The sequence below is a fragment of the Acinonyx jubatus genome, chromosome C1 (genome assembly GCF_027475565.1).
Source record: "Acinonyx jubatus isolate Ajub_Pintada_27869175 chromosome C1, VMU_Ajub_asm_v1.0, whole genome shotgun sequence".
Taxonomy (NCBI): domain Eukaryota; kingdom Metazoa; phylum Chordata; class Mammalia; order Carnivora; family Felidae; genus Acinonyx; species Acinonyx jubatus.
Window position 1 is genome coordinate 6,527,787 of NC_069381.1, and position 10,262 is coordinate 6,538,048.

Below are 10,262 nucleotides of genomic sequence, written 5' to 3' on the forward strand. Positions count from 1 at the left end.
TTCAGCTTGCCCCGGCGGGTTCAGGGCCCCGGCGCCAGCCCACGGGCCTCTGCAGAGTGGTCTCGCTGCTCCCCACCCCCGTGCCGCCCAAACCTGTTCTGCCTCGAGTGCAGCCAGGGTGGGGGCCCAATTTCCAAAGCGTCAGACCTGCCTGGGGTGGCCGTGTGGCCCTGGCCTCGGGGTGTCTTGCCAGGACCCTAAGCTCGTGGAATGTTCTGTCTGATGTTTACTGCTGGGCCCTCTGGGACAGGCAGGGTCTAGAGCAAACCTCGAGACCTTGAGAACAGCTTTGCAACGAGGCGTCCCTTGGAGCGGGCCCTCCAGGCCAGGGTTGTCCCCCCACCACATCCCCCACCCAGCCCTGGGCGTGGCCCGGAAGTTCTGGACACAGACCTCTCCCTTTCTCTCCTGATCTATCCTGGCCCTACCCACTGATTTCACTTTGGCCACTTGAGACCGGCCTTTAAAAAAAAAAATTTTTTTTAATGTTTATTTATATTTGAGAGAGAGAGAGAGAGAAAAAAAACGTGAGCGGGGGAGGGGCAGAGACAGTGACACAGAATCGGAAGCGGGCTCCAGGCTCCGAGCCTCACACGGGGCTCGAACTCATGAACCTGATCATGACCTAAGCCGAAGGTGATCGCTTAACCAACCGAGCCACCCAGGTGCCTCAGAGACCTTTCTAAATGGAGCGTGGAAGGACACAGGGAACCAGGGCTGGGACCACATCTCATCCGGGGGTTCTGGAAGCTTCCCAAACCTCGGGAAATTCTGATGAACTTCCACCAGAGAGGCACCAGGAGGAACGGCCGTCGGATCCAGGCCACTGCGTCAGGTCAGAGGCCAAAGCAGTCAGTTGGGATGGGACGTGCCCCACGTGAGACGGCTGGGGTTCACGGGACTCGGGGTCGGGGGTGTTTCCCAGCCCCTCCCCCTCACCGAGGAGGCCTGTGGCGGGAGGCGCGTGACTCGAGTGTTCACTTCCTGAGGCCACTTGGAATGACTTCTCAGAAGTTTGCTCCGGAGCACAGCGCGGGTGACAGGGGACGGGGCGGGGCAGGTGAGGAGCCGGGAGGGAGGGAGGTTGCTGTGTGATTAATCTTGTTGCCTGTGAAAGCACACTTGCGCCCGTCCAGGAACCCCGAACGCAGCCAAAGTGGACAGACTGTTCAGTCCCCTCCTGAAAGTGCCAGAAATGTTTTGTCCACTGTGCAGGAAAACATCCTCTGCTAGCAGGCTGGAGTCTGGCTCTCCCTGGAAGGAGCCGCCTCTGAGGGCCACGCTGGGAGGAGCCGGGCCTGGTGGCTGCACGACAGAAGGAACAGCATGCCGGCCCTGGGACCCTGCCCCCTGGGGCGCCTTTCCCGGCAGCCCTAAGGAGTCCGACTTCCTGCCACCCACCCCCAGCCCTTGCCCCCCCCCCCCCATTCAGAGTCCTCCAGGAAACCCGAAAGAGAGAGGATCGTAAGCAGGGGGCCCTCACCCGCGAACCGGACACGGTGGCGGAATTTAGGAAGTTTCCAGGCTGGCCCGCTGCAGGGTGAAGCCGACAGAGATCTACAGGCCGGGGGACTTCAGAATACCAGGCGCTGATCCTGTGAGGCTGGGCATCACCTTTGGGGGGTCTCCATTTCCTCTTCTGCGAAGTGGGAAGAACCACTCCAGCCCAGCTCACGGTGTTGCAAAGGGTCAAGGAGAACTGGGTTCGAGGCAACGCCTCGAAAAGTTGCAAAGCCCACACAGGCCCAAGGCGGCGTAATAGCCGTTGACGAGAGAGGGGGAAAGATAAGCATCTTGGATATGCCTGTGCCTCCCCGGGGACACCCCTCCCTCTGGTCCCATGGCTTCTGCTCGTGCCTCCTGCCGCCGTCCCTGGAAGCTTGGGGGGGGGGGTCCCCTCTGTAGGCATCGCCCACCCCCAGTTTCCAGGAAAGATGAACTGGGGGGTGGGCTGGGCCAGCAGACCTGCCCAGAGTCACCTTTAAAGGACAGGTTTCCTGACCACCTGCGGGGGAGACAAGCAACATTTTCCTCCAGGAGGTCCTGTGGGAGTAACGAGAAAAGGGGCCACAGCCTCTGCTGTCCCGTTCGGCAAACACGTCTTGACCCCCTGTCTGTGCCGGATGGGGATTCAGACTCCGGAAAGCAGGCTTCTGAGCAAGGAGCCCAGTGGATGGGCACAGACCGGCAGGTGTGGGAAATGGGGCTCCAAGGGGGGTTGGGGGGAAGGATGGCCCCCACCAGGAGATCAGCGTAGGGATGCCCTACCAGGGTTTTGAAAAATAAATAGGAGTTTTCGGCGGGGCTGGGGATCGAGCCCACTTGGGCAGGTTCCTCTGTGAAACGGGGGTGGTGACAGGACCTGCTCGTGGAGTGGCTCTTGCTAGGAAGTATCTGCCACACAGGGAGTGCCATTTAAGGGTTGGAGATAATAATAGTAAGAATGCTGTCTGAGCTCACAGCCTGTGTGCCTCCCCCAGGCGGCCCCATGAAGGAGGCTTAAACCCAGAACTTCGGGGACCCGGGTCATTTATTCTGCTTACGTCCAGATATCCTCCCACCTCTAGGCAGCTCCTGGTCTAGGCTGTGGCTCTGACCGAACCGCCCTGGGCGCTCCTGTCTTGAAATCCAGCAGTCAGCCTATGCTCTTGGGGAAGAGCCTGAGCCTGTCCGTGTGGCTCCCTGAGCCCTGCCCTCTGGGGTCCTCTTTCCCTCGGAGCGGTCGAGGTGGCTACTCTGAGCCCACGCATTGCAGAGCATCCTGGGAAAGGAGGGGGGGGTGCGGTTTGTGCGCTTCTTCTGTGCCTGGTGACGGGTCCCTCAGGCACTCACAGTGTCAGCGGGTCAGCCCAGGGATGCTGCCGCCATGCCTCGGGGCCTGGGGGGCAGTGGACGGCAAACCCCAGCACACCCGGGTAAATCGAGGCTGCCTTCTTCCTAAGTCGTTCCTGGGCGGGAGCTCCCGCTGGGCTCTCTCCTTCCCGGGGGTAGTAGGTTCCAAAAAAGACGCAGGGGAAAAGATCTGGGCTCCACCTGCAGCTCAGAGACTCCTGGGTGGTCCTGGGAAAACGAAACCACCTCTGTGAGCCTCACAGCCACCCCCCAAAGTAGGCACGAGCCTACCGTCCGCCTCCACCCAACGCCACGGGCCTGAGAACTCGCGTGTGCCGGCGAAAGCACTCACTTGGCACGCGCTGATGCATGCTATCCCCTGGACAGCGCTGTCTGGCGGGTCCACTGTGACCTTGGTTGCTCAGACAGGCCACATACACACACACTCTCTCTCGACTCCCCCCCCCCCCCACGCCGAAGTCTCCCTTGTTGGGTGGCTGAGGACAGCCCGCTTCCCTGCAGAGCTGGGTTCTCATTCGTTCAGGGGGTGCTGGGTGTGGCCCCTGGGGACAGGGTGGACCCCACCCAGAGCTTCTCCTATCACAGGAAGGAGAGGGCAGGTGTCTTCCAAAGCAGAGGCTGGGATGGAGACCTCGCGAAGGTGGGGCGGCGCGCTGGGTGCGAAGGGTGAGCCGGAGAAACCACGGAAGCTGAAGGAAAAGCACAAGGCCTCTGACCACAGAGGCCCCAGGCCAGGGCGATGTCAGGGCAACGCAGAAGAACACATGTGTACCTTTAGTCAGTGTCGGGGTGGGAGCGGGAAGGCAGGACGGCAGGACAGCAGGACGGCATCAGATACCAGGAGAGGCTCTGTTCCTTCCTAAAGCCCCAACCCAAAGGGCCGCGGGGCCTGCTCTGCCATGGGCTCTGTCAGTGCCTGGTTCACAGAAGCCAGGCGTCCACACAGCGCCCTGAGCACTGGGCGCGCTCCATCCCAGGCAAGCCTGCAAGGGACCCCCCAGCCTCCCCATTTCTCAGAAGCAGAAACCAAGGCTCAGAGGGTGCTGGGACCGTCTGCTGGGGTGGAGCCGGGTCCCTACCTCTGCCACCCCCACTGGAGCTCTCTCCTGCCCAGGTCTGGGCCCTCCAGCTCTGCCCCAGTGTGCCCACGTAGAAGTCTCAACCGCAGCTGCCTCGGCCCTTCGGAAGGGCTGGGTCAAGGCCACTCTTGCTGCCTTTTCCTCCTCGTGGCCACGCTCCAAAGGTTGAAGGGGCAGAATGATAACAGAGGCAGTAATATCGCGGAGCTTTCGCTGTGTGCCGGCACCTTCCCAAACTCTTTCTCCCCCTTAGCCACGTAGTCCTCATCCTGAGACAGACGTTCTGTGTTCGTGCCCGTTTTACAGATGAGCACCCTGAGGCCCCGAGGCAGCTAAATGCGTCATCCAGAGGGGAACTGGCAGGCTCAGGCCACGCCCACCCTTGCGGCCACATCAATCCTCGTTTTCTCTGAAAACATCCCGGTGTCCAAAAGCAACGTGCACGGCTGACCTCGCCGGTTACCTTGGCTTGCCCGGCCCGGTATCAGTTCCCAGCTTATTTTTATGAGCCGCTTAATCTGCACATGGTCTTCTGTTCTCAATAAATGGGGCTGCGCATTCCAGGATGGCCCCGAATGATAACACCCGCTGTCTAGACGGAGGCCAGCCCACTGACACTATCATAAATAAAAATAGCTTTGTGTTCTAGTCTCTCACCAGAGCCCAGGGAGGGGCAGACAGACTCCCCGCGGGCTGGCGAGGACGGAGCTCGCCCGGCTCCCTGCCCCCAGGCCCATACCCAGGACGCCCCGGGGAGCCCCTGCTGCCAGGGGCGGGAGGAAGGAGGCCAGGCGTTCCCGGAGGGGCACACAGGGGCCTTGGGAAAGCATTCGCCCTCTCCTTGGCACTCCCCTTTCTCCGTGGCTGGCAGCTGCTGCCGGGGCAGGGGACACCCAGGTGGCCCGTGGGGGCTCCCACTTTGGACTCCAAGGGCAGTGCTCCACTACTGGTCCCAAGGGCCGGAAGACGCTGGTCTGGGAGACACTGCAGACCCAGACCCCGAGCCACTTGGGGGTTTAAGCGGAGAGAAAGGCCGGCCCTCCCCGCAGCACAGACCCTGAAGCTGGCCGGGGTCCAGAACACTGCTCAACCCAGGAAGCAAAGGCACGCGGTCAGATGCTCAGCTGCGTGCCTACTCCTTTCTATGCCGTTTGCCCTCTGTGCCCCTTCTTTCATTCATTCGCTTATTTGGCCTCTACTTACTCCTTGAACCCTGCCTCAGGACCGCCCCCGAGGAGCCCGGTGAGGGTGAGGACTGGGTGCGAGAGCAGCAAGCAGGTGGAGGGACCTCAAGGCATCCTCTGAGCTCAGCGGGGGTTGGGCATAGCTGCACACATCCGTGCGTGTGCGGAAGTATACAGGTGCCGCCCTGAGTGTGTCCAAGCCAGTGTGGGGTTCACATAAAGGAGGCTTGCCTCAGCCACCCAGAGACACAGGCCTGCATACTGACACTTACCCACACGCCTCACATAGGTCAGTTTGGATGTGCACTGACAACAGTGTCCTCACGGTTGAGGTACCCTTGTGCAGTACACAGCCTTAACACCTGTACAAGGCGGCCCTGTGCTACCTCCGCCTGCTTTCCGCCAGGCCCAACTGGACTGAGTCTCTGGAGCAGAAAACCTGGCTCCTGCTTGGTCAGTAACATCTTCGTTTCACCCCCTAGTATGGGCTGGAGAATCCCAGGGGGCCAGGGGGCAAGCTGAAGAAGATTTACACAGAACCAAGAGGCAAATACTTCAAAACGGACCTCTCAGAAGAGGAAGAGTCAAAGAGAGGTGGGAGCAGGAATGGGCCCCACGGGGGTCAAACAAATGATGGAGGAGGTGAGGCCGCCCTTGTGAACCTGCATCCAGGGAGGGGCCGCAGATCAAGGGTGCATCTCACCAGGGACAGGAGCTGAGGGCAAGGATGGGTGGGGGGGGAATAATGGCTCACCAAGAGGCTCCAGAGAGAGAACAGCCAAGGACCAGGGCAAGGGAGACCATACACCCTGAATCTTGCTCCCCTCAACCCCTACCTAACCCACAGGAGGAGCAAAGACAGAGAGCAGAGGGGAGCGGGAAGGGACAGAGCAGAGAGTCCGAACACTTTCAGTGAAAACCGAAAGTGAAGGAAACTGGAAGTCGAGGAAGGGACGATTTGACAGAGTGCAGCCGGGGACCGAAGGACTGGAGCCGTGTCAAACCACACTGGGCCGTTCGATAAACCAGCCGCCGAGCCTCCTACCTAGTGAGCAGCCCGTGCAAGGCGCCGGCCTGCTCCACCTCCCCACGCTCTTGTAGCCCTGCCCTGACTTTGGTGGGGGCGGAGACTGAGGCGCCAAGGGGACAGGCTTGCCCCAAGTGGGACTCCGGCTGGGAGGAGGCAGGGCCTGGGTTCAGACAGAGATGCTCTGATTCTTCCTCCTCGGTGGCCCACGCTGGCCTGGCACCAAGTTGGCATGAGAGCTGGTACTCAGCTCGGGGCCCCCCGGGCCCCGCGGCCTCACCCGGCACCTCCCGTGACTCACACCTCAGCCTCCCACAAGCAGTTACTGAAGACACCGAGGGTGGGAAGTCAGCAGGCGACACGCAGCCAGCCTCTATGGCCTCCAAGCTGCCTGGCCACCGGATGACCAGACAGGACACCGAGGACACCTGGAAAGACAGGAGACACTGTGAAGACGAGACCAGAAGCCAGGTTCCTAGGTCCTCACAGGGCACTTGTCAGATGCTTGCTGGTCCTCCCTCTGATCTCTCGGCAATGGGGAGCAGGCCCCCGTTTAACAGCAGGGAAACTGAGGCCCAGAAGACGATGGTGCTGGCCCAAGGTCACACAGCGAGGAGGCGGCAGATGGGATTCCATCCTGCTGGTTCGCTACCTTCCTGGAGCTGGGGACATCAGCTCCTGAAGACTCCCATCCCTAGGGAGGGTTTATGGTGCTGACGTCCTGGGACCACGTGGGGTGGCCTTCTGCACCCAAGTGCCTTCATCCCCCTCCCCCGACACACCGCCCACCTCCTGCTTCCCAATACCTGGCTCGGGAGGATCCCTCTGCTAAGGTGGAAGGTGGGAGAAGCCCCGGTCCCACATCTGCCCGGCCCTTCCTTCCTCCACTGCCTCAGGTGACCGATAAAACCTCCGCCCACCTTCCCCACCAAGCACCTGCCTTTTCCAGGAGCTTCCAGCGGCACCCTGATTTCCCCTTGGGGAGCCACCTGCCTGACACCAGCGTCTTCCCTGGGACTTCTGCAGGCCGTGGAGAGACAAGCTCCCTTCCCGCTGGGAACCTGAAGCTGGGGAGTCAGGACCCATCTTGCCCCCACCCCTCCCAGGCACAGTCACCCAAGAACGGAGCTGGCACAGAGACACAGAGCCGACAGGGGGGACACATGCCCTTCTTCGCCATCATTTGCACACCTGAAGCCGGAGGTGCCTCGAGCGAGTCCACTCCCCACCCCCCACCCCCAGATTTTTCAGGCACAGGAGCCAACAAATTCTCTCTTTTGCTTGGAGCCAGTTGGAGCTGGGTTTCCATTCACCTGCAGCGACACGAGTCCGGAGTCAGGCCCCACTGTCCCCACCTCTCCACACCCCAAAGGATGCCTCTCGGAGGCAGAACTGGCTTTGCCTGGCATCCTGAGAGAAGGAGGGCATTACCCGTGGTACATCTCAGCGGAATGGCTTCGGGCGGGTAGCTCGGCCTTGCTGAACCTGTCTCTTCATCCAGGAGGGAGTGATACTAATTTCGAGGATGGAAGGAGATGGGCTGAGTGCCCCGTGATGAAGAGTATGTCCATCAACACCCCAACAGGAAACTGATAGTTCTTTCAGGTCATTCAAGGAGCCTTCGTTCACGAGGTGGGGTATAGGGAAACCGAGAAGGGAAAGGAGAATGTAGGGTCCCAGGGCTGGTGCCATCAGAGCCTTACCACCAGAGGCACCAAAGGCCGGAGGCCCAGAATAAAAGAGTCATGCAGACAGGACCCTTGTCGGACCTTTGGTCAGAAAGACCCAGCCAGTCCATGAGGGTTTTGCGGTGGGCTGAATAGTGTCCTCCAAAATTCCTGTCTGTCTGGGACCTCATTTGGTAATAGGGTCCTCTTGGATATAATTATTTAAGGATCCTGAGATGACGAGATCATCCTGGATTTGGGGTGGGTCTGAAATCTGACCGGCGACCTTATGAGAAGAGAGGAGACAGAGAGATGCAGAGAAGGCCATGTGACAAGGAGTCAGAGAATGTCTTGGTGTTGTCACAAGCCAAAGATCGCCCGGAGCCACCCGCAGCCTGGAGAGGCCAGGAAGGATGTTCCCGGAGCCTCCAGGGAGGCCGGGGCCCTGCCTGACACCTTGATTTGAGACTTAGTGACCTCCTGAAGGAACTTCTGTGGTTTACGCGCCCCCGCCTCCCCCCCACCCCTCGCCCTGTCCATGGTACTTCGTTGTAGCAGAAACGAACACAGGCATCGAACGGAAGGAGCCAGGAGAATGGACACCTTGCCCTCAGCCTCCTCCCTCTCTCTAGCCCGCCGTAGGGCTTCCCAGCCAGAAGGTGGAGGGCACAGGAGCCCCTTGTCCGCACAGGGCACCCTCGAGGCAGGAAGCAGGGGAAGGTGGCGTCAGGATCCGAGGGGCAAATAGAAGATACGAAATCATACTCCTTATCACGGTGGCATCACACCCAGACCCCAGAGCAAAAGCGGTGGCTCGTCTGTCCCCCGGGCTGTGAACACAGAAGCCACAGAGACCTCGGTGGACGCCCAGCCTGCCAGAGGGCGCGGGGGGCCCTGCCCACCCCGCTTCTGTGCCGCCTCCCATAACGACCACGTTGGCCTCTGTGCGCATTTACCCTGCCCGTTACCACACGTGCATCCGCGAGATTTCTCTAGACAGCCACGTGCACCTTCTTTCCCACGCCCCACAGACCCTGTTCCAGACCATCGTGGAATAAAACACTGGAAAAGAGCGTGTCCATTTGCAGAAGAGTGCCCGGGAGGACCGAAGCAGGTGCTTGCTTGGGGAGAGGTAGGGCTCCGTTTTCTTCCGTACAATAAATACCACGATGGGTAGAAGACGCACAAACAGGCAGGACTCGCGTTTTCGTGGAAGCTCCCCCCCCCCGCCAAAAAAAAAAAAACTGTTCCAGAAGCAGTGCGGTGACTCATAACTGCCCCCAACAAACACTAAAAGTGGCCGCTCTGGAGAGAAGACCGGCCCGGGTGGGAATGATTCTCATGCCGCGGGCCCTAATTCCAGCCCTTTCTTTCCCATCTGAGAAAATGGAGCTCATCGCGGGCGGCCGAGAGCGAGTGACATTAGTATAGGACTCCAGGTTGCAAGTGACGGAATGCCACCTCAAACCTGGTCAAGTGACACAGGGGATCTAAAGGTTCCTGCGTTGGAAAGCTCAAGTTGCTGGGGGCTCGGTTGGGGTGGTCGGGAGGCACCCTCGACCTCCCTCGGTTCTGCGTTCCTGATTTCTGGCGTGGCCTCCACCCCTGATGTGGCCAGATGGCCAGCGAGTGCTTCAGGCTTACGTCCGTCCTCAGCTGCCTCGGTGGAAAGAGGGGTCTTCTCTCCCCCTGAGGTTTCGGGAAGAGCCCCAGAACCCCAGGCCCCCCCCCGCCCCGTGGCCAAGGAGACGTGCTGTTCCGTGTCCTAGTCACCTGCTCCACCCACACACAGGGAGGGCCTGAGAACGGGGCGGGAGGTTCCCAGAGGAAGGGCCAGGGGCTGTTCCCCGGGGAAGGGGAAGGAAGGTCAGACAGGGCAGGCCAGACCTCGTGGCCCCTGTGTTATCTTCCTGCGGCTGCTTGTACCAAACGGCCACGAAATGGCTAAAAACAACCCAGATGTATGATCTTCCAGTTCTGGAGGCCGGAGGTCTTAAAACTCAAGGTGTCAGCAGAGCCGATTTCTGGAGGCTCTAGGGAAGAATCCAACGGCTTACTCCTCCCAGCTCCTAGAAGCTGCCTGCGCCCCTTGGTTCGTGGGTCGTGGGCCCTTTTCCATCTCGGCACCCACCCCTGCCCGCCCCCAACCCTGTCCTCAAGCTGCCACACAAAATATCATTGGCCGGACGGCTTAAAAGAATTTTATTTCTCACAGATCTGGAGGCTGGAAAGTCCGAAGATCAAGGGCGGATCTGGCCCATTCAGTTCCTGGATGTAAAAGCCTTCTTCTGGCTTGGAGCCAGCCACTTTCTCACTGTGTCCTCATGGGGCCTTTCCTCGGTGCGCACACAGCCGGTGGGGAGAGGCAGGCAGGGTGGAGACAGGGAGAGAAAGAGGGAAGAAGGAGGGGTGGAGAGAGAAAAAACAGCCTCTCTAGTGTTTCTTCTTAATA

At 60.1% G+C, this 10,262-nt stretch overlaps 1 protein-coding gene and 1 long non-coding RNA gene across 6 annotated transcripts; both read right to left on the reverse strand.

Moving 5' to 3' along the window:
• Positions 1–507: 507 nt before the first annotated feature.
• Positions 508–3,294, reverse strand: LOC128312528 (uncharacterized). Of its 5 annotated transcripts, XR_008291940.1 has the most exons (4): positions 2,544–3,294; positions 1,980–2,043; positions 1,484–1,717; positions 508–1,305 (listed from the first exon to the last, which is right to left on the reverse strand). XR_008291940.1 is itself a non-coding variant. In XM_053206756.1 (3 exons), exons 2-3 carry the CDS (start codon positions 1,907–1,909, stop codon positions 731–733), a joined length of 993 nt encoding a protein of 330 aa, XP_053062731.1. In that variant the 5' UTR covers positions 1,910–2,043; positions 2,544–3,294; the 3' UTR covers positions 508–730. The 5 variants fall into 5 exon arrangements, 2 of the variants coding, with proteins under 2 accessions (XP_053062731.1, XP_053062727.1); XR_008291938.1 differs by having other exon boundaries at positions 1,980–3,294; XM_053206756.1 differs by having other exon boundaries at positions 1,492–2,043.
• Positions 3,295–9,579, reverse strand: LOC128312534 (uncharacterized). Its single transcript, XR_008291942.1, has 3 exons — positions 7,575–9,579; positions 3,626–6,571; positions 3,295–3,542 (listed from the first exon to the last, which is right to left on the reverse strand). It is a non-coding gene; the product is annotated as an uncharacterized LOC128312534 (long non-coding RNA).
• Between the last annotated feature and the right edge of the window lie 683 nt (positions 9,580–10,262).